Genomic DNA, 22,948 nt, shown 5'->3' on the forward strand with positions numbered 1-22,948 from the left:
CCAAGAAATCTAGGAGGCAAGAATCCAATGGGATGGCGGGGATCCACGTTATATCCCCCTTTAGCACTCTTTGAAGGCTGCCGGGTGAAGAATGCTCTGAAGCAGGGTGACTGGCAGCACGACAGCACTTTGGTAGCAATCCCATCCACCCACTGTGGGGCACTCCCTGCACCGCTACTTAGCTACTGCTAAAGGTAAGGGCTAGCGAGGCTTCTGCTCATACTGCACCTGCTCTACAGCAATACAATGCAAAGTAGCCAAGCTGTGAATCTAACCCTGCCCTGGATGTGTCTGACCCCACAGTGCCTAGCTCTGCACTACTGAAGTGCCCCCAAGGTGCTGAGTGGGTAGCATGAAGGACACAGCTGGATTTGTAGGGGCTGTGTCTACACTAGTGATTGGGGGCGGGGGGGCTCCCAGTTTCTCTGGCCCTGGTGCAGCTTCCATGCTGATTCCAATGACGGGACCACAGGTCTAGGCGGAGCGCTAGGGTTCTAACCATCAGATAGCTCAGCTGCATTCAGAGTATGCCTAGATCACGCAGCATGGCCTGAAGCCTGACTACACCAGTGCTCCCACAAGCAAGGCTGCACCATCCTACAGTAACGGGGGAGGGGGAGTCTCTCTTAGAAACTCTCCTGTAAATAAGGCCTATTACTATAGGGTAGATTAAAACCTGGCATCCTGGATCTATTCTCAGGATGAAGGTGCATGGAGCACTGTTGTACTGGTCACTGTAGAACTGAGGTACAGTAAATTCCTGCTTTTCCCCCCCTTCATGCAGAGACAGGCTCCAGCATGATGAGCCAAGTGTCTTCCCGGTCCCACAAATGCAGCATTACGTGGCATGAGGCCCAGATCCATATAGAGCAGTGGTTCTCAACTGCATGGCCACGAGCTAGTTTCAGGGGGTTCCCGAACCCCAGCACCCTGCAAGGAAGAAGCCCTGAGCCCCAGTACCCTGCAGGGCAGAAGCCTGGAGGCCCCGCCCCCTTCTGCTGGGCCTGGAGTTTTTATAGCATGTTGGGGGGCCTCAGACAGTAAAAGTTTGAGAACCCCGACGTAGAGAACCATCTACACAGAGATTGCTGTTGGCTACACCCCCATTGTTATTCATCTGTTGAAGAAGTCTTAGCCCAGCCTAAAGAAATACAGTGAGTCTGCTTCAGGCAGCCGTGGGATGAACACAAGAGGCCATATTTTCAGAGCCTGTGAAGTGGCACAGACAGAACATGGGGGGGGGGGGGGAGAGAAGGACACACATATGCCAGGGCAGATGCAAAGGCAGGTTACCCACCATCACACAGAGGCGTGAATCTTTGCGTGAGATGTTTGGAGTCTCTGTGGACATCCCATGTCTCTGTGGACAACGTGGTGCTCCCGATTGTTGAGATTACGAGAAAGGAAGGAAGGAAAGCAACACGACATCTGCACAGCCCCCATGAACATAATGAGAGATAGCAGGGCTGATTCTCATGCAACTTGCTCACTGTTAACTTCTGGGAATTCAGCCTTCAAAAGGGCAATAGGGAAAAAAGCTCCATGAGACCTAGCAAGGAGCTAGGCACCCTGCTAGGAGGCAGAGATTCCCAGTGTTTCACCATGCAGAGGCGGCCTGCACCCTCAGGATCTGCCCTCTAGCCAGATTTATTGTGCTTTGCCCCAGCCTGCCCCAGGACCCAGCAACATGGCCCAGGGTGCTCAGTGTCAGATTTCCTAGGAGACACCCTGTTGTAAAGGAGCAGAGTGTTGTCCCTTTAAACCAATAACAAAGGAGTCCTCCCACACCTGTGCCCCCTGCCTATTCCTTGTAGTAGGGTCAAAGCAGAGGGGCTGGTCTTTACCTGAGCCATCTTCCGCTCTTCCTCGAAGCCCTCCATGTCCACAGTGAGGCCCTTCTCCTCGGCAATGAGTCCAGTGAGATCCACAGGGAAACCATAGGTGTCGTACAACAGCCAGGCAGTGTCCCCTTGGGAGAAGAAACAGATCAGTCAGGTCTCCCAATAAGATACCCACTACTTCTCCATCAGAACCCTCCCGCCTGGAGCAAACCAGCTCCCAAAGGGCCTGGGACACTTCCCTCAGCAAACGGGGAGGCCTATGAGACTCGGCAGTGGACCTCAGAGATTTGCCTGGCTAATGGGCACTGGCAGTCGGTGGTCACAGTGCCGGGGTCACAGTCTGCAGGACACTTGTGGGTGGATCTCAGTCCAGTCCCTAGTGGACAGCTGTCTGCAGTAAGATGTTGCCACTCAACCAGAACAGGAAGAGATTACTCACCCTGTGCGGTAACTGACGTTCAAGATGAGTGTACCTGTGGGTGCTCCACTCCAGGTGTTGGTGCGTCCCTGTGCCTTCGCTCTGAGACTTTTACAGCAGTACTCATACTGGTCGTGCACACGCAGAGCCTGCTCCCCCCCCCCGCCACACACACACACACACACACTCCGAGTGTACCTTAATAGTACGCATGCGCAACTGGTCTCTTCAGTTCTTTCTCTACAATGGAAGCTACCCCAACTCCGAAGTAGAGGGGAGGAGGGTGGGTAGTGGAGCACCCACAGGGTGAGTAACCTCCTCCTCCTCTTCAAGAGGTGTACTTGTGGGTGCTGCACTCCAAGTGACTTAAAAGCAGTGTATCTCAAGGAGGTAGGGACTTCGGATTGGGTAGAAATGCAGTAGATAATACAGCTCTGCCTAATCATGTATCCGAGAGAGGGCCCTAAGTAAGGTCATAGTGTTTAACAAAAGTGCGTTCAGAAGACCAAGTGGTTAGTTTACAGATGTCAGGGGAACTTTGCGTTGAAAAGCCACGGAGGTAGCCATCGATGTAGTGGAGTGAGTTCTGATGTCTGCTGGAAGCGTAACTTTCCGTATCTGATAACGGAGTCAGATACAGTCAGAAATCCATTTTGAAAGTCTCTGGGTAGAAATAGGTGTCCCTCTGGACCACTCCGCAATGGAGACAAGGAGTCTAGAAGAATTCCTAAAGGGCTTGGTTCTATTCAAATAGAAGGACAAAGCCCTGCATCGTCTAGGGTATGCATTGTGGATTCAAAAGAGTTTGCACGTGGTTTAGGAAAGAAGGTCGGCAGGTGTATTGGTTCATTGACGTGGAATGACGAATGGACCTTTGGAAGAAATTTGGGGTGTAATCGAAGGGTAACTTTGTCCTTAAAAAATAGAGTATATGGTGGGTCTGCCACGAGAGCTGCTATTTCTCCTCCCCGTCTGGCAGAAATGATTGCCACTAAGAATGCTGTTTTCATAGAAAGGTGTAAGAGGAAGCAAGTGACTAGGGGTTCGAATGGTTGTTTAGTTAAGCAAGATAAAACTAAGTGAAGGTCCCACAGAGGGGTAGGAGGTCTAACGTCTGGGTATAGGGATTGGAGTCCTTTGAGAAAACGTTTAGTGATCGGATGGGCAAACACAGAAGTATCGTCAATTTTGTTGTGGAAAGTTGTAATAGCAGCTAGGTGGACTTTGATGGAGCTGAAAGAAAGACCAGATTGTTTGTAGTCTAACAGGTAGTCAAGTATAAGAGGAAGAGGTGTGGACATAGGAGACAGTTGTTTAGATGAGCACCATAGTGTGAATCGCTTCCACTTTTGGAGATAGGTGGTGCAAGTAGGTTGTGTTCTGCTATGTAGGAGCACTCTTTAAACTTCCTCAGAGCATGCTAGTTCGTTTTGGGAGAACCATGTAGGAACCAAGCTTTGAGGTGAAGCATGGACAGGTTGGGGTGGAGAAATGATAGGAGGTTCAAAATGAGAGGCAACGAAATTGGTGGTCAAGTTGACATTCTGGTGAGGAATGGGAACCACGGTTGTCTGGGCCACGACAGGTCAATCAGGATCACCGTGGCACGATCTGTTCGTATCTTTGTCAGAACTCTGTGGAGAATCGGGATCGGGGGAAAAGCATAGAGTAAGTTCCGGTGAAACAGAATCATAAATGCATCTCCCAGGGAGCGTTTGCCCAGTCCCGCTCTGGAGCAAAATTCGGGGCATTTCGTGTCCTCTGCAGTTGCAAAAAGGTCTGTGGTTGGATAGCCCCAAATGCGGAATAGATTGGTGATTATCACCTCGTTCATCTCCCATTCATGGTCCCAGGGAAAGCGTCTGCTTAATTCGTCCGCTGTGGTATTCATAGTTCCAGGAAGGTAGGCAGCTGATATCCCGATATTATTGGAAACAGTCTCGAGCGGTGACTTGAGGACTGTTGCGAAGTTTTGTTGCCAGCTGCTTTATGGTGTAGAAGCGATCGGACGGGAGAGATGCTATTCCTGCCCGGGAATCGAGGTGTGCTTCTAATGAACCCCAGGTGCTGGGTAGGAATTAATGTGGATTTGTCTTTTGTTTATTTATAGGCTGAGGGATAGGAAACAATCGACAGTGAGTTGCATGAATCGAAGCGCTTCGTCAAGCGTTGAGGCTTTGAGGAGGCAGTCGTCTAGGTAAGGAAATATTATGACTCCTTGCTTCCTGAGGTGGGCAGTAACTACGGCCAGGAGCTTGGAAAAAACACAGGGGGCAGTGGATAGGCCGAAGGGTAGTACCCTGTATTGAAAATGTGTCGAGCCGAGGGTGAAACGAATGAAGCGTCTGTGGGCTGGATGTATTGTCACATGAGAAAACGCGCGTTCTGTAGGTCAAAGGCTGAAAACCAATCGCCCTGCTCCAGCGCTGGGATTATGGTGGCGAGGTTCACCATTTTGAACTCTTGCTTCTTGATAAAATTGTTGAGCCGCCCGAGGTGGAGGATTGGTCGCCATCCCCCGGTTTTCTTTCCTGTTAAGAAATAATGGGAGTAAAACCCCTTCCCTCTGTGTCATTCGGGCACAAGCTCCACTGCTCCCAATGGAAGGGGATGCTATACTTCTTGCAGGAGCAGTTGCTCTGAGGAGACACGGGAAGGGTGGGTGGGTAGGAGGCATGGATAGGAAGGGGATAGAATAGCCAAGTGTGACGACCTCTAAAACCCACTCGTCAGTTGTAATGTTCTGCCATCGATGGAAGAATGGTCGTAGGCAGTGTCCAAAAGTAGGGACAGGCGGTGTAAGCGCTGAAGTGGGAACATGGGTTTCGAAACCTTCGACCAAGGATTCAGATCTGCTTGTTAGATGGAGGGGGTTGAGACGCTGCTGCGGAACTGGGGCGGCAACGCTGGTATGTGGGTCTCTGGCGTTGCTGCTGTTGTTGCTCATGTGATCTCTGGAAGTACTGGGTATATGTGGGGTAGCGTGGACGGTGGTAAGGTTGGTATCTATATGGTCGCCTTCTGGTTGTGTGGATTTGTATTCCTAAGGACCGGAGGGTTGCCCTTGAATCCTTCATTGAGTGAAGAGTGTCGCCATTGAATGGAAGGTCTTCAACGGTACTCTGGACCTCTCGAGGAAATGAAGAGGAGGAGAGCCACGAACCTCGGCACATGACTACTGCTGTAGCGGTGGATCTTGCTGCAGTATTGGCCGCATCGAGGACCACTTGAAGAGCAGTACGTGATATGATTTGTCCCTCAGAGACTAAAGCAGTGAATTGTGGTTCTTTTCTTCTGGAAAATTCTTTTCTTTTCTTCTGGAATGTCCTCAATGAAGTCCATGAATTTGTTGTAATTTTTGTGATCATATTTTGCCAGCACGGCAGTATAATTAGCAAGTCGAAATTGTAGCATGGAAGATGCGTATACTTTACATCCAACCAGATCTAAACGCTTACTGTCTTTGTCAGCTGGGATGGAGCAGGGATACTAGTGTTTGTTCTTTTGGTTGACTGCATCTACCACCAGCGAATTAGGTGCTGGATGAGTGAAAAGGAATTCAGAGCCCTTGGAAGGGATGAAGTACTTGCAGTCTGCTCATTTACAGGTAGGTAGGTTTGCAGCAGGAGTCTGCCAGATGGCTTTGGCTGGTTCCAAAAGGGCTGGGTTGATTGGCAATGCAATCCTGGAAGGCGGCGGCGGCGGCGGCTGCAGGATGTCCGTTAACTCATGCTGCTGTTCAGGAACCTCCTCCAGATTAATTCTTAATTCCCTGGCCACTCTCTTGAAAAGGTCTTGAAATTTAGAAAAGTCATCTGAAGATGACGGGGGAGGAGGAAGCAGGGCTACTGGGTCTACTGGGTTAGAGACAGGTCTTGCCTGATCCTGCACTTGTGATGGTGGTGTCTGGCATCCGTGGCAGGTTTGTGAGCTTGTGGTAACGGGCAGGTGTCGGGCCTGGTTGAGGTGGCATAGCAAGTGTGGTCTCAGGGATAGGGTGCCCACAGGGCACAATATTGCCACTGTGGTGGGAAGGGCATAGGTGGTGCCATCCAGGGGTTTACACACCACAGGGCAGGATCCTGAGAGTACGACGAGCTGATGTTTCTATGACCTCTATTAATTGGGGTCTGAGGATGAGAGACTTGGTATGGTGAAAAATCCTCCTGCAGTCCAGCTTCCTCCTCATTGGAGGAAGGCTGTTCGGACCCTGGCTGAGAATTTGGAGAGAAACAGGTGTTCAGTAGGGGTGACTGCAGGAGGTCACTTGATGACTGTGTAAATTGCAGTGCTGGAGCCCCTGTGTGGCGAGGGCGGTGCGAGAGGAATCTGCTGCGATGAAAAGTTCCTCTGCACCCGTGTCTTTAAAAGTCGTTTGGCTGCCGGTCAGCTCAGCGGGTGCTGGTGCCGGGAGAGCGGTGACAGCTTGCGGGGGGTCAGGCATACCAGCCTGTGTCGGCGCTGCGACAGAAGCGGTGCCAAACGGTGCCATGTGAGAGGCAGGCAATTGGAAGCCTGAAGCCTCGGCACTGGAGCGGTGTGCTACCGCTGCAGCCGGGTTTTGCATGGCGCTGGAGGAGCCCGGCGCATCAAAACAGCTCAGCCGGGGAAGCGCTGGGAGGGAGGCAGGAGACCTGGCCGGAGAAGCCTTCTCCTTCAAAGTTCCCTTTGCGGGTGACAGAAGGTGATGGTTTATGGAAGTTTTCTTCAGCTTCTTTGAGGCGGGGGGGGCTGTGGCATGCAGCGGAGCCGGAATCAGTGCCCGGGTCTGAAGCGGACCCTAAGGATTTTTGAAGCAAGAGAAGCTTTAGCCTCAGCTCCTTGTCCTTCCGTGCCCTAGACTAAAGTTTGCTGCAGTGGGCACATTTTGGGGGAATGTGGGACTCCCCCAAACATTTTATGCATCTGGAATGGCCAGCTGACAGGGGATAGCACCCTTACAATTCGAGCAGCACTTAAAGCCTGGAGAGCCAGGCATGTCGGAAGCGGCTGCGCTGACAGGAACAAAGAATTTTTTTTTTTTTTTTTTTTTAAGAAAAAAACTAATTAACACTCCGGGTAACACTAATAGTGAACACTCTGGGTAACAAACTATCTAAAAGGGTAAAAGTAACAAGGGAGAAAAAGTTTTCTAGCAAGTCTGCTGAGCTCCGTCTCAGACCGGGGACGGTAGAGAGGGAACTGAGGAGACCGGCTGCGTTTGTGACCGGTATGAGTACTGCTGTAAAAATCTCCGATCGAAGGTGCAGGGACACACCAACACCTGGAGTGGAGTACCCATAAGGACATCTCTCGAAGAAGAACCAATTGTTGGCAGCCTCAGAGAGCCCAAGGACTGAATAGGCCACGGAGATGGGATCATGTTGTAGGTCACAGGTGAGCCAGGGGCAGGACGGTGCATGGGGGACTCACTCCGCAGCTGCCCCCGCTGTGATAGAGGGCTTCAGTCTCCAGTACCATCAATCTGACACCTTTCACCCTGCTCAATTCACAGGCAGCCCAGCTGAGCCCTGACCGACTCCCAGGTGGAAAATGCTGTTCTGCAGCAGATTTCCACAGGACACAGCTGGTGTGTCGGGGCAGGAGGAATCCCTGGAAGCCTCATTCAGCATGAAAGGAGTTAAACAAACCTTACCAGGGATCGTTTTACTGTCTCCCAAGCTCTGGATCTTCCGGTCCAGGATGCGGCGCCCTCTACTGAGCGTTTTCAGGAACTGAACCTCTTCTTCATTGATAATATCCTTCACCATGAACGGGTCCTTCTTTAGCTCGGGGAACGCGTCGCCCTGCAGACGCGGGAGTAGCAGCCATTAAGAGCAGAGATCAGCATCAGACAGCAGGTGGAGTCTCCTACCATGCACAACCTCGGATTCTCACGCAGTCACTGGGCAGCAAAGGGACCTACCAGCAACTGCACCACAACGTCGACCAGCGAGGCGAAGAAGCCCTTGGGGGCATTGAGCTTTTCGTGGGAGTAGCGCACGGCCCGCCGGAGAATCCTTCTCAGAACATACCTGCGGGAACAGCACAGAAAGGGGATCCTCACTCGGACATTACGCCCCCTCCCCTCCTGCCAGTGGCATCCGCCAGCAGCTAAACATGGGCAATGCAAATACTGAGGGCCTCTTCCTCAGCTCCTCCCACCTAGTTTTGGAATCCACGCCCTCAACACCTGTGGGTGGGAAATGAGGCGTGCTGGCAGAGTGCAGGGTGTGGGGAGCAGGACTAGAACAGCAGAGTGGCTGTGTGTCAGGACTGAGGGGCATCAGCACAGCTGTGAGAGAGACAAACATATGCCAGGCTGCATCAGACCCAAGGTCCATCAGAGGAAGCTGTAAAAACCCTACAGTTATAGATGTGAGATAATCTGCCTGCAGATTAGGTCTCACACTGACCTCTAACTGTTAGAGCCTAGCTTACACCCAGCAGCATAAGGCTTCACATCCCTTCCCAAAATGTTGTGATCAGTAATTATGATTGCTCTGGCTATTCTTGATATCTGTATAAGTGTCCAATGCCTTTTTGAATCTTGCTAAATTCGTGGCCCCACAGACTTCCTGTGTTTGCGAGTTCCACAGTCTAATTATACATTGTGCAGAAAAATATTTCCTTCTATTAGTTTTGAATTTTCTTCCTTTTAATTTTATTCAATGTCCCCTTGTTCTTGTGTTAATGAGACAGACACCAGAACTTCTGGATCTACCGTCTCTACAAGTCAGTATTTTCCATACTTCTACCGTGTCCCCTTTTATCTCTCTTTGCTCAGGTAACAATCCCCGTTTTTCAGTCATTCATCACATGAGTTTTTTTCCAGGCCATTGATCATTCTCATCACTCTTCTCTGACCACACCTCTAGTTCTGCAGTAAGCTGGGGTGACCAGTGACAGACAAGGCCACACCTTTCATTTATATCAAGGCATTTTAATACTTTCAGTGTTATTCTCCATCCCATTCCTGACACATCCTAAATCTCATTGCTTTGACACCCAGGTCCCTTTCTAGGGTTGATCCATCTATGGAGTTTACCTCCTTTATTTTTAGCTTCAGGACCTTTTTGACTAACCTTCACATTTTACTGAAATCTCCCTTTCTAAAGGTTAATGATGCTGTGTCACTTTCTGTAGCCTACTCATCCCCTGGATATCAACACTAATTATATTATGGTCACTGTTAGAGTAGCTCAACTACTCTCCCTTCTTGAACTGGTGTCTGTGTGTTCACTTAAAGCTGAGTTAAGAACAGCCTCTCTTCTTGTGCTCTAGAACTAGCTGTTCCACAAAGCAGCCACTTTTAAAAGCTGTCTTTTTAAACTTGGTCCCATTGGGTCATTTGATCAGTTTATACGGTTAGTGGGGGTCTCCAATTGCTACCACGTTGTTCGATTTTGCTACCTCTGCTCTCCAACACTGTGCACTCGCTCAATCTCCTTTACTTGACACAGGCCTGCAGTACAGCCCTAGTCATAGATTTACACTCTTACAGCTTGGGAACTACCTCCCTGTGGAGCAGCTGCACATCAGCATTGAGGGACACTGGCCGAAGCATGTGCGTGAGAAGCCCAGAGCTGGAATAGCAGGGGCAGAGCTGACACTCAGGACTGAGATGCATGGACAGCACTGGGTGGAACATTTGCACAGCACTTACCCAAACCACAATAAGCCTGGCTCCAAGCCCTGCTATTGATCCCTTCCAGCCTTCTCAATTACAAGGAAAATAGTGCCTTGCATGTGCAGGTGGTTCAAATGAGGTATCTCCAGATGCCCAAAGGAGTGAGAAGACCCTCAATGCACCCAGAGTAGAGGGGGACACCACACCACCTCTGTTTCCCAGATCAAGATGTCAATGGCTGTAAGTTTCACCTGCCTCTAAATGGTGGAATTTCACCATCGCCAGGACTGACCTGCAGCCTCTGGACACACATACAACCTGCAGTAACACCACTCCTGCTTCCTCCCCGGTTCAGTAATGCACAGTTGTGCCACATGCACTCTTACCCTCTGCCAGTGTTGTCAGGTCTCCCTCCATCAGCAAGGGCCACAGTGATAGTTCGGGCATGGTCTGCCAGGACTCTGTATGCCATATCTATACCGTCTGCATCCTCAGCACCAACCTTCCCTGTGTACGGCCTGGCCCCAGTGCCCTATGCAGAGAGAGGACACAGTGGGTATGGAGAACCTTGCTGTCTTGTCTGCTTATAGAGGGGGACACACAGATGGTTAGATACATGGCTCTGCTCGGCAGCATGGCCTGGATGACCCAAGTCCAGGGCTGGCCTTGCTCTCCTTGCTCAGGGCCAGTGGAGGCTGGGAATGTTATGGAGGCAGCACACTTCTCTGGATGGGAGAAGGGTACCTCACTATCCCCCGCACCCTCTGGAATAGAGGCTGAGTGGCTCTGGAAGGAGCCAAGCTCATCTCTCCCTGATCAGAAGGGAGCAAGCAAAGTGAAACTGCTTGGCTCAGACAGAGCCCAGGTCAGCAAAGGCAGTGACTGAGATGGAGAATCCAACAGGATTTGGAGCGACAGCTGAGGCTGGTTTTGCTATGCTGGGTCACAGACTCCAGCCAGGCATAACCAACACAGCCAACAAGTCTTTCCTCCAAGCAGTTTCACTGCAGTCCCCATTCTATTTACCACGCGCTATTGCTGCTTTCAGGGCCTGGCTTCTTCCTTCGCTGACAACGCCAGTGTTCAGGGAAAGCCGCCTTAAAGGCGACCTGCAAAGAGAAACAGGCGTTCGTGGCCTTTTCTTTGTTCCTTTATGGTCGATGGAGATGGCCTGGGAAGGCTTTTCACAAACAAGCCCCCAAAATGCAGCTTTTCTGCCTGTTTTTTTATATTTGAAATATTGATCCTGTCAACTCATTTGTAGAAATGAGGATGACTGGGAGACTGGTAGGATGAAGATATCAGAAACCCCCAGTAAGGGAAAGCCTACTGACAGACAGGGGAAGGGATTTTTAGTCAGACTGTGAAACCCCTGTGTTAACATCTAGTCATTTCCAATGTCTGAGAAACGTTCAGGAGAAAGGATGTCTTTCTTAAAGATTCAACCCCCTCCCCAAGGGCTCAGATTGCTCACAATCCACATTTCAGAGTCTTCCAGCAAAATCAAGATGATCACATGGGATCTTCCGAATGAGAAAAGCAAGCAGAAAAACAACTTTTTTTTATCATAAAGAACCAAAAAGGAGCATAAATCCACCCACTTCTGCTGCGCATCTTTCAGACACCACCCCACAGGCCAGCATATGCCACTTACATAGAATCATAGACTTTAAGGTCAGAAGGGACCATTATGATCATCTAGTCTGACCTGCACAACGCAGGCCACAGAATCTCACCCACCAATTCCTGTAACCGTAACAAACCTCTAACCTATGTCTGAGCTATTGAAGTCCTCAAATCGTGGTTTGAAGACTTTGAGGTGCAGAGAATCCTCCAGCAAGTGACCCGTGCCCCCCGCTGCAGAGGAAGGCGAAAAATCCCCAGGGCCTCTGCCAATCTGCCCTGGAGGAAAATTCCTTCCTGACCCCAAATATGGCGATCAGCAGAACCCTGAGCATGTGGGCAAGACTCACCAGCCGGCTACCCAGGAAAGAATTCTCTGTAGTAACTCAGATCCCATCCCATCTAACATCCCATCACAGGCCATTGGGCACATCTACTGCTAATAGTTGAAGATCAATTAATTGCCAAAATTAGGCTAATTTATCAAGCTTAGTCTTGAAGCCAGATATGTCTTTTGCCCCCACTGCTTCCCTTGGAAGGCTGTTCCAGAACTTCACTCCTCTGATGGTTAGAAACCTTCATCTAATTTCTGATTACTTAACAGAGATGGATTATACAAGTCAAGCTATGTAGTCCTGCAAGCCTTGAGCAGGGAGGTTTTAAGGCAGGTGACCAGCTGCTGAAGTTTGGCTTTGGACCCAGTTTCACCACCTAGATCCCCACACTGGGTCCCACCCGTCTTTCCAGTTGAGGAGACTGGACATGGCACCCTCCAGAGCACAATGAGACTTCCCCCAGTGCTTGGACAGGGTGGTGGTGGGTAATCAAGAGGAGGAGGAGAGGTGGAGGACCCTCTCCACCAAGACTCCCAAAGGAGGTACATGCTGCTTCTGCAAAGTTCCCAGCCTCTGCTGGCCCAGAGCATGATAAATGGAGCTTGGCCCTGAACACAGAGCTGTGCCATCTCAAGCCTACTGATCAGGTCTGTTTGTTTAAAACAAAGTCTCTTTGAGTCAGGCTTTTTAGGGCTCTGAAAAGCTCTTAGTGCAGTTAGGAAGCTTGCAAAAGGAAGGCAGCTATATAGAGGGGAGGGCGGTGTCTCCTACTTTCAAAGATGACCAAACGGTTCATGGTCAGCACAGCTCACAGGGAAACATCCCCGTGAGCTGCTCTGATCAGATCCACATGCTCTCCCCAGATTCACTCCTAAAGCAGCAGCTACGGAATAGTCTAGCCTTCTACCCTTGCCAAGGTACAAATCTGCAAGCCAAGCGTTTTTAGGTTGACATTTTTAGATTCTCACAGCCACTAGGAAGTCACTATGGTCCCCTCCTTTGGGACAGCTTCCCTGAGTGTACAGTGCCATGCACAATATGAGGCTATGCATAACAGGGTAAGCAGACAAATTTTGATCAGGTTCAATGGCCCAGTCATGGATCTGTACCTTCTGGATGGCTTCAAAGTAGGGGATGAAGAGATCAGTGTCATAGTTGGACATCTTGTTCTGCAGCACAGACACCAGCCTTTCCAGACCCAACCCAGTATCAATGTTCTTCTTGGGAAGAGGTTTCAGGGTCCCGTCAGCCTCTCTGCCCAACCCCAGGGAAAAAGACAAAAAGTCATTGAATGGGTTGCTGCAGCGGGGCTGCCATCTCTTCTCTCATCCCCACAAGACTTTAAATGATCCCCTTGGTCTTATAAGGCAGGCAGACACATGGGCCCCCAGAAGCCTTAATAAGAGGGTAAGTAACAAGACACTCAAGAGCAAACTAGAACCAGCATAAACAAATCCTCCCTCACCCAGAGAAATGGGCTGAATAAGTGTCCCCAGCCTGGCCCAGGAGGCAGCCACAGACTAACTCATGTATATGGGAGTAGGGGGGGAGCATTGCAAAGTCACAGGCCAGTGGCGGAACGGCCCTCCTTCCAGAGCTATAACGAGAGAAAGGTCAGCCACCTCAACCCCGCTGATCAAGGCTGTGATGGGAGATGGCGCAGAAGTCAGCCCGGTAGGGAGTGGAGCCAAGCGTTCGGCCTGAAGGACTCCCACTGAATTACAGCTTGCAGAGCCTCCAAGCATGACGACAGTCCTTTCCGCTCAGCAGCTGGGCTTGATTATTTGCTCCCAATAGCTGCTTAGGGAAGATGGTTAACACACACGAAATACCTTGTACTGAGTGACATGGGGTGCTGGGAGTGCAGCTTAGCTGCTGGGGTGTGGAGGGTGAAGAGAGAGGAGTCTTAATGGGCCCCCCCCCCGTGTCTGATGAAGAACAGCAGTGGCGGGTCACTAGAAGGAGCCTGATCAGCGGTGCTAGAGGCTAGTCACGGGGCAGAGGTGTTACACAGGGAAAAACAGTGGGAGGTAACTACAGATGAACTACAACCTCCCTCCTCCTAAATCCCAGATTTCACAATTTAACCATATTCCCCCAACACCCATCAGGGGCAGCTCAGAAGCCAGCTGTGGGGTTGGCGAGAACAGTTCACACTGGAGGGCGGAGGCTCCCAGCCTACAGCCTCCCGGTGCTGCGGCTTTACAGAGCTGTCTTTTTGCCAGAGTGAAGCTCTCCTTCTCCATTAAACAAGAAATGCCTGGAGGGGGCAGGCTCTTGGCTCACCTGTTAAACTGTATAAACACCAGGTTCCAGATCTCCAAGACATTGGGGTCATCTTGATTGACGAGGTGTGAGGCATCCCTGTCCCCAATCCGGTCATAATGAATCTCACTGCAGGGGCCACAGGGGCCTGTCTCTCCCATTTCCCAGAAGTTATCCTTCATGCTGCCAGGCAGGATCTTGCTCTCAGCCAGTCTGTACCATGAAAGTGCCCATTAAATCAGAGAGGTGAGAGCAAGACAGGGACCTCCCCCAATTCAGGGGCAAATAAAGAAACCACCTTTTACTTGTTAAAACTCATTGAATGGGTTGGAAGAGCCCACAGGCTTTTGAGAGAGACCCAGCTGAGATCCTGCTTTCTAACACCTACCATTTGGACTTCCCATTCTAGCAGGACCAAACAAGTGCCCTGCTCCCCCACTTCAAAACTGACACATTCACAAGCAGCTCATCTCTCCTGGTGAGAGGCCTGTTTGTACGTAGAATATTTTTAAGATGCCACCATGTGCTTTTAGAACTGAAAGTGATCCATTTTTTACCATTTTTTACAATCTTCTGTCCTCAGGGACAAGTCTGGCCTTGGTTAGGCTTTACTAGGGGATTTCTTTTGTGCAGAATGCCCAGGCTTTATTTAAACAACGATACAACAGGATGCATCTCAATCTCTCCCTTTTAATTACGAGTGTCACCTCAAAGCCCTTGGCTTTATGGCTCTTCCACCCAGAGAATATGATCTGTGATATGCTGCCACGGTGAAGACCCACTGATGTGTGTCCATTGCCAAATAAGACATGCTGCATTTCCTTAAAATAAAATGCTGTGTGAAGTAAATACCACCTACTTCCTCTGTTCCCACTGCAAAGCATATAGGATTTCAGCCAGCAATGTATCTTCAGCATGGTCATAAGTGGGTTTCCATGCGGTTTCTGATTCCATTTCAGTGGTATAAGGTTAATTCTTTCACAGCAATGGCCCACTCTTGCTGATGGAAGAGAATTTGTACGTCCTGAGTCTGTCCAGTAATCCTGTGCTGAAGGGATTCAGCCTTCACAGGTGCATCTACAATCCCAAAGAGCCCACTTCCTAGCTGGCAAGGGTTGCCTGGTTAGGCTGGGTCAATGTTTTACTTATTTCAGTCTATGTAATCTTCCAGGCTCAGGTGCCACTGGAAATCCAATCTGTGACTACAGAACAACGCAGCAGCAGATCCCAGGTCTTGTAAATGGCAGTAAATTAAATAATCACTAAATGGAAACTTCCCTTCCCCTCAAATTTCCCCAGCCCCTCTTCCATTCCAAACACCCATTTGAAAAGACAGACTTTGCAGTATGCCCTGGAAATCAGCAGATCCAGACTATTTCAAGCCAAGAGGAAAGCAATCCCAAAGTCACAGGCTCCTTGTGGAGAACACGACATCAGCAGCTCCCATTCAAGCAAGCCAAAACAGTTCCACTTCGAATGTTTTTGCTGAGCACTGCTGCAGCAGGATAGCGCAGGAGTGCTCTGTCAGGCAGACCCATCCCAGGCCATTTAGGGCTTTACATATCAAAGCCTACATCTTTAACTCCATCTGGAAACCAACAGGCAGCCAGTGCAGACCACGGAACATAAGTGTCATGTGCTCACTGCACTTATGACTCAAAAGGAGCTTCTCAGCGGAGAGGTCAAAGACTGACTGGGCTGTGGGGAGTGAATTATTTCTCACCCCATCAGGCTATCCCTTTAGGGTGTGGTTTGGCTCACTGGTGAGACAACATGAAGCTTATTCCGCCTCAACCATGGCATGGGCAATCAAGGGACTCCAGGCTCCAAGGCTGTCAGGCCTGCACCTATCACCAGCACGGTTTTCATAAGAGAAGTTATATTTTTGAATGCCCTTACCCCAAATCCTGCCAGATCTGTTTGCACTCAAGGTCTGGCTCTAATCCAGCTGCCTTGTTGCCACCAAAGTAAGTGACATAGAGTCTTTCAATGGGGATGCCGAACTCGTTGGTGAGAAGCTCCAGAGCCAGTTTACAAGCCAGTTCCTGCAGCAAGAAAGACAAGGTTAGTGAGGAAAAGCAAACAGATCTTCATACCCATACAACACAGCCCAACCCAGAACAGGCAGGAGTTGAAGGCACAAACTGTAATGCCTCAGAATAGGCTTTGCACATCACCAAGTCTAAAGTAAACTAAATAGGAAGCACAGGGAACACAGAACACATGAAACATCCTCCCACTGACTCCACTGCATGCAAAAGAATTGAGGCCTGGAACCTACACAATGGATTGCCCCTCTCTCTAGGCCCACTGCAGGTACCCCTTGGCAGAGCTGGAGGCTCAAAACACCTGCCCCTCAGAACCTGAAATGAGCTGAAGTCTTAGACTTTTAGATAGCAAATAAGGTCAAGAACCAGAGTGCTTTAGCCAATGACAGCTGAAACAGGCAGGCCAATATTTGCAGGGGGCAGGAAATCCCCATACATCAATAAACTTAGGGTTCCCTGGATGACTTCATACAAGCAGCCAAAGAATAAAAAATTAACACTTAGCAGGTTCCACTGTGATTCTCTCTTTCCTCATTGATTTTTGGTTCCACTGTTATTTTAATTACCTTGCTGCACTTTGATCTTCATGAAGTTCAGTGGCACAGTATTAACTCTTGAACTAAGCCACTCGCAAGGACATCACGCTTCCTCATTTTATGCTCCTATCTTCTCAGCAAGTCCTTCTCATTTTATGCTCCTATCTTCTCAGCAAGTCCTTCTCACTATCTCCGGCTTGCATCCAGAACATCTGCTGGAACCCTGCCTCCAAAGTCCTAAAGCCTGCAATCTGAGCCACTTACAAATGAAGGGCTGCAGAAAGTGCACTGGAAAATGACCATTCTGGATGATAGCCTGCTTAGACGCTAAAAGCCTGACACAAGGAATTGCTTTGCCTTTCGTAGCCCACTGGACCAGGAGACTTTAATCCAATTTAAAAGTACTGGTTTATTTGTATTTATTTACTGATTCCCTATTGTTATAAGAATGAATGTTTGTCACACTGCTGTAGTGCTAACAAGATGTTCAGACTGTACTTCTTACACTGCACTGAGATTAGACAAACAAGAACACAATTCTACAGAGAGCTTTTCACATTTGAAGGCTTTACAAACATTAGCTAATTAATCCTCACAACATCCCTGGGAGGCAGGTAGACAGCTATGGGCTTTTTCCATCCAGAAGGGTTCCAAGTGCTTTATTATCCGATGCACAGATACATTCTTACTTTCTGTCGATGGTCCCACTGTTGTGAGGTGGTATACAGAATTTTCTGTCTTAGGCGACTAACTTATGCATCTTACTACCATGCTCAGGGTCTAACTGATCACCAGATTTGGGGTCTGGAAGGAATCTTCCCAAAGGTCAGATTGCCTGCGACCTTTGGGGCTTTTCACGTTCCTCTGCAGCATGGGGCATAGATCACCTGCCAGGATCATCTGGGCATTGTTAGTATATAGGCTTATTTGTCAGCCTGAGATAGAATTTTGGGTTTGACCTTTGATACTCTTATATCTTATACTAATATGCGTAAACAAAGGACAAAGACTGTGTATGTTTCTTCTGCCTAGTCAGATGGCTTTGTCAGCACAAGGAGAACAGATAAGATCAGTTAAAGTGTTACAGGGCATGGTGGGAGTGTAATATATGAGCACATTTTAAGTCTGCCTCAACCCCTATCTCAAGGCAAAGTCAAGCAACCAGTCAGGAGGGGCAAGGGGGGACTGGGTGGAAGGTATAAAACACTAAAAAACCAAAGAAATGCCCATCCCTGACCAGAGCACAACCTCACTCCTTCCACCTCTTTTGTACCCCATGGGAGGGGTGACCAAGACTCCCGACCCAAAACGGAACATGACCCTAAGTTGTAAGGGGTGGGACTGTGGGCATCCATTGCAGGTATATTTGGACCTGCTAAGAAGGAGGGCATGGGGAACAGGGACACAGACAAGGCTCTGTGGCGTTAGAACTGTGAAGGGGGACATGGGGTAAATGCTCTGCAGCATCAGAGCTGGGAAGGGGGATGTGGGATAAATGCTCTGCAGTGTCAGAGCTGGGAACAGACCACTGGGAAATAGACACTGCTGGCATGTAGAGCTCTGGATATGCTTGCTTGGAACTAACCCCAATAAACATCACATTGCCTGCTCTTCAGACTTTTGCTTTCTGTCTGCGTGACAAGAACCAGAGGAGAGGGTGAAGGGAAAGCCCTCTAACAGGCATAACCAACCTAATCATTCCCTGCCATCACAGGAAACTTGGGCATTAGTGGCATCTCAGTCACTCCCATTCTCTGCCTGCCATACACAACAGTCCTCGTGTTAGCCTCCCAAAGACTGGTTTAACCAAGGTCATCAGGCTCAATGTAGAGGTATTTGGGTGAAGTTTAGTGGCCTGGAGGTCAGACTAGATGATCTGATGGTCCCCTCTGGCCTTAAACTTCATGAAAGCTCCGCTTAGATTCCAGATCCCCGCTTACCTTGAAGTAATCTCCAAATGACCAGGACCCCAGCATCTCAAAGAAGGTGTGGTGGTAGACATCTTTCCCCACATCATCCAGGTCATTGTGTTTGCCCCCAGCTCGGATGCACTTCTGGGTATTGACGGCTCTGGTCAGTTTAGCCATGGGGTGGGAGGGGTCAAGGGTATTGAGGAAGATGGGTTTGAACTGGGAGGAAATAGAAACAAGATGATTTAAACTTAAGAACTCACCTAGGCAGCGAGCACTCTGTGGGTCAGTATGCGTGGGCCAATAAGAACATGCCCAATGCATGTATTTAGAAATGCCGAGGTTGCCACTCCACCAGACTAGGGAACCTTTCCATCACTCCTACCAAACCAGGAGCAGTACTGGTGGACTCCCAGGGGTGCGGCATCCACCTGTCTGTGCCCAGGAGGAGGGCAATTATGCCCTCTGCCCCAATTCAAATAAAAGACGACCAAAGTTTTTTTAAAAACAGGATTTGTTTGCTTGGTGCTAAGGGCCTAATCCAAACCCCACTGCAGTCCTGTCACTGGCTGCCTGGGTACTTGGACCAGGCCCCAGTGGCGGAATGACAGCATGGGAATGAGGGAAATGATGCCTGGTACACAGAACGGAGAGGTCTCTGGAAAGCCTGCCGTGTCTGAGCAGGGTTCCCCTAAGGAGCAGGGAGCAGTCTGCACCTCCACCAAGGATTCCATATGGGGAGGGAGGGAGGCTTTAAACACCAACCACAGTTTAGCAGAATCATTGTTGAGAAAAGCTGCCCAGGGATGTGCTGACTTAGCACATCCCCCAGGTGACATGGCCAGACTCCATTCCCAGCCAAGGCTGCCCTGCTCTGGGCCCTCCAGCGTACAGGGACATCTTCTCTAACATCATCACAACACAGCACTGGGAGCCCACAGCCAGGGGTCTGATGGGGAACTGCTGGAGCAATTCAAGCCCGTTATATCTCACCAGAATGAATTTCAGAACGATAAGTACTAGCCACAATATACACGGCCAAGCACTCCTTAGTTCTTTGCTCCTGCAGAAAGCACAGGACAGGTACCAAAGTCACACAGTCCTAGGGGAGAGTCCTACCTGATTCATACCAGCATTGGCAAAGAGCAGAGTAGGATCATCCAAGGGGATAGTCGCAGATGAGTGGACGTAGGTGTGCTGGCGCTCCTTGAAGAAATCAAGGAACTTTTGCCGGATCTGCCTAGCTGACAGTGTAGTTTCCATCCTGAGATCACCACGCAAAGCTGGCAAAATTAAAAAGAGAAAGCAGATGGGTGAAGGACACATTCTGCTTAGTTTAATGGGACAGTAATGAATAAGGATCCCGGAGAAGAGGCAACTGGGATGTAATTCACCTAATTCTTTTGTCTGGGTCTCATGAAAGTTAGGATTTTCAGATGTTAATTTCTAGTCTCACTTGTTTCCAGGAGTGATGAGAGTGTCTCACTCTGCCATAAATGGTATTGGGCTAAAGGATCACAGATTCTACAGCTTTAAGGCAGAGTATCCCCTCAACACTTGTGTGTGGATACCAAACCATTAAGTCAGATTGAGCATGGCTCCTCTAGGGAGGGGCCCTGAGTCACAGACACAAAGGCCTACAGTACTGGTGACTCTATGCTGTGGCTCATGAATGCCATCCAACAAGGAACACATTGCCTTGCAAATACAATAGACAGAAAATGGGTTTTAAGTGATCACTGCATGCTCTACAAACCACGAGTTAGGGCTGGCAAATTCAATAATTCACTTACCAGGAAAAAAGGGAACAGATTGATATAGTTTAAAAAAACCCTAAACATCAGGATGCAAGGAAATCGAGACTTAAGGATCCAGCACCAATCATCACTATCCTACAGCAAATTAATTACCAGCCCTTCTCCCCAGAGAACACTGGCTACTTCCTGCTTCCTCTCAAGACGGAGAAGAGGACTGGGGACACGCTGCAGTCCCTGAAAGTGTGTATGGGAGAACTGATAAGCAAGGTCTTCTCCAGCTGCCAGGGGGACAGCAGGCAGAAGTAAGAAAGGGGTCTGAATGGTTTCTTTCTGTCTGCTTCTCCAGAGCCACAGGAGTAGCAGAGGAACCAGCAGTATGATTGTCAGTGCAACACCCCTTCAGCAGCCCACACGTATTTCAGTTCCCAGTCACCCAGGCCCAGATTCACAAAAGCATTTAAGCACCTAGCTCCCATTGAAATCAATGGGAACTAAGTGTCTAAATATCTTAGAGGATCTGAGTCTTGGAGTCCATTCTGGAACCCTCCAGAGGAATTTAGAGAGAAAGAAGTGTCCCGAGCAGAGAATCTGCCTGTCCACCACCCAAGTCATTAGAGCAGCTGCCTCTCTCTGAGCAAGGGAGAAGAAGCTGGGGTTGGAAGCAAGGGGAAAAAAAATCTAAATTTAAAAAACCACAAAATCATTTTTAAAGTGTATTAAAACGCCTGGTGACATTTTAGCTGTAAGGCTTTTTCACTTCTCCCAGAGTGAGGATTTTGGCAAGAACCACCCATTTAGCAAATTGGCCAAAGGTCATACGCAGATCAAAGAACCGAACCCAGGAATCCTGACTTCCAGTCCCCTGTTCAAACCAATACCCCTCGCAGCATATGCGGATGGAAAACAGGCTATGCCATTTTAAGCAGGGCTAAGATGATGCAACAAGACTCCAAACATTTACAAATAGGGAACAACCCCGATGCACCTGGCATTGGCAACTGTGGGAAGACAGGATACCGAGCCAGACAGACCATCGGTCAGACCCAGTACGGCCATTACATTTTCCACTGCATGCATCCGATGAAGTGGGCTGTAGCCCACGAAAGCTTAGGCTCAAATAAATGTGTTAGTCTCAAAGGTGCCACAAGTCCTCCTGTTCTTTTTACATTCGTAAAGTACATTTAAAAAGCAGGCCCATGGGGCCTGACATTTGGGAGATCTAGCTGAAAATATCAGAGCCAAAAAACTGCACCCAGACCTACTCCCCGAAGGCCCCGGGCACGGGACTGCCAGAGCCCCGCCACGTGCCCCTCAGGGCCTGCTCCCGGTGCGCCACCAGGTCCCGCGGCCCCTCCCCTCGCCCGCGTGGCTCGGCTCCCAGCGCGCGCCCCAGGGCACACGGCGCCCCCAGGCCCGCCGCCGGCGCCAGACTCCCAGCATCCCCCGCGGCCGCGGCCCTGGAGCCCAGCGCCAGGGGCGGCTGAGGGAGCGGCCCGGGAAGCGAGGGGCCGCGGTAATCGGGGGGGGGGGGATCCTGCTCCCTGCCGGCAGGGCTCGGTCCGGTCCCCCCTCCGCTGCCAGCGCCCCCGGGCCTGCCCGCCTTTACCTCCGCCCGGCAGCGCCGCCACCGCACTCCGCGCCTCACAGCGCAACCGAACCCGCTGCGCCCTCCGCCCCGCCCCCCTCCGGGCAAGGCGCGGGCGCCGGCCACTGATTGGTCTCTGCCGCTGACAGCCACCCGCGGGCCCTGGGGCGGTGCGTTTGTGACGTCACGGGGAAGGGGCGGGGGGGCGGCTGATGCAACGGCCACGAAATGGCCTCTCGTGGGGGAGGGGAGGGAGGGCTGCCATCGTCGCTTCGCACGGGGCGGGGCCAGAGGGGAGCGCGGGCCCTGAGGCCCCTGTGGGCGGGGCGGGGCCCTGCGGTCTGGCCGGGCGTTCCGCGCGCGGGCCGGCGCCCCCTGCTGGCTTAACGAGGGATAGCTGGGGGGGAGGATAGCTCAGTGGCTTGAGCGTTGGCCTGCTAAGCCCAGGGCTGTGAGTTCAATCCTTGAGCCGGCTGCTGGTGGCCCTGGGCACCACGCTAGGTAATCGGGAGGGTGGAAGAGCACGAGGGTCGATGAAGCCCTCTTGCTCTAGGCCCAGACAAACTGAGGGCCCGCTGCTCCTGGAGCTTTCTGTGGCCCTGCACAGCTCCGGGGAAGCTGGCACGCAAACGGGCAGGTTGGCACACGGCTCGCCGGCCAAGGCCAGCTCCGGCCTGGGAAGCGTAGAGCTGAGGCAGAAATGTTTAGCAAAAACCAGTAACAAATAGACCCGAATAAGGCAAGGCTCGGGCAATGCTACTGAGGAAAAACACAACCGGCTGCTTCAGCTGATTGGCTACGGTATTGTGTGGGGCAACAGGGAATTGGTTGCATAAGCGTGTGTGGTGAAGTAGGCAAAGGTATAAAATGTGTACTGCGAAGACCTGGGGACGCCCAGCGTCGTCCGGGACTACGGGACAGGGGCAGAGTGCTGCAGGCAGGGCCCAGTGCACGCCCCTAGAATGCAGTCTAGCAAACTGGAACGTGTTTGGCTCGGATCCAATGACAAAGAGCAAATTGA

General features: G+C 50.5%; 1 protein-coding gene and 1 long non-coding RNA gene across 2 annotated transcripts in view; one reads left to right on the top strand and one right to left on the bottom strand.

Moving 5' to 3' along the window:
• The window catches only part of AARS1 (alanyl-tRNA synthetase 1), a 51,420-nt gene extending 29,324 nt beyond the window's left edge, over positions 1-22,096 (bottom strand). Inside the window, exons 1-10 of the mRNA XM_074968361.1 lie at positions 21,949-22,096; positions 19,705-19,868; positions 18,616-18,804; positions 15,991-16,136; positions 14,113-14,304; positions 12,936-13,080; positions 10,255-10,400; positions 8,165-8,273; positions 7,895-8,045; positions 1,845-1,969 (exon numbers count right to left, since the gene is read on the bottom strand). Coding sequence (XP_074824462.1) covers positions 1,845-1,969; positions 7,895-8,045; positions 8,165-8,273; positions 10,255-10,400; positions 12,936-13,080; positions 14,113-14,304; positions 15,991-16,136; positions 18,616-18,804; positions 19,705-19,848 — 1,347 coding nt within the window. The 5' untranslated portion in view covers positions 19,849-19,868; positions 21,949-22,096. The remainder of the gene's footprint in view (positions 1-1,844; positions 1,970-7,894; positions 8,046-8,164; positions 8,274-10,254; positions 10,401-12,935; positions 13,081-14,112; positions 14,305-15,990; positions 16,137-18,615; positions 18,805-19,704; positions 19,869-21,948) is intronic.
• On the top strand, positions 111-5,404 carry LOC141996412 (uncharacterized). Its single transcript, XR_012641543.1, has 3 exons — positions 111-194; positions 4,370-4,456; positions 5,308-5,404. It is a non-coding gene; the product is annotated as an uncharacterized LOC141996412 (long non-coding RNA).
• Positions 22,097-22,948: the final 852 nt, after the last annotated feature.

This window comes from Natator depressus, chromosome 12 (assembly GCF_965152275.1).
Source record: "Natator depressus isolate rNatDep1 chromosome 12, rNatDep2.hap1, whole genome shotgun sequence".
Classification (NCBI taxonomy): domain Eukaryota; kingdom Metazoa; phylum Chordata; order Testudines; family Cheloniidae; genus Natator; species Natator depressus.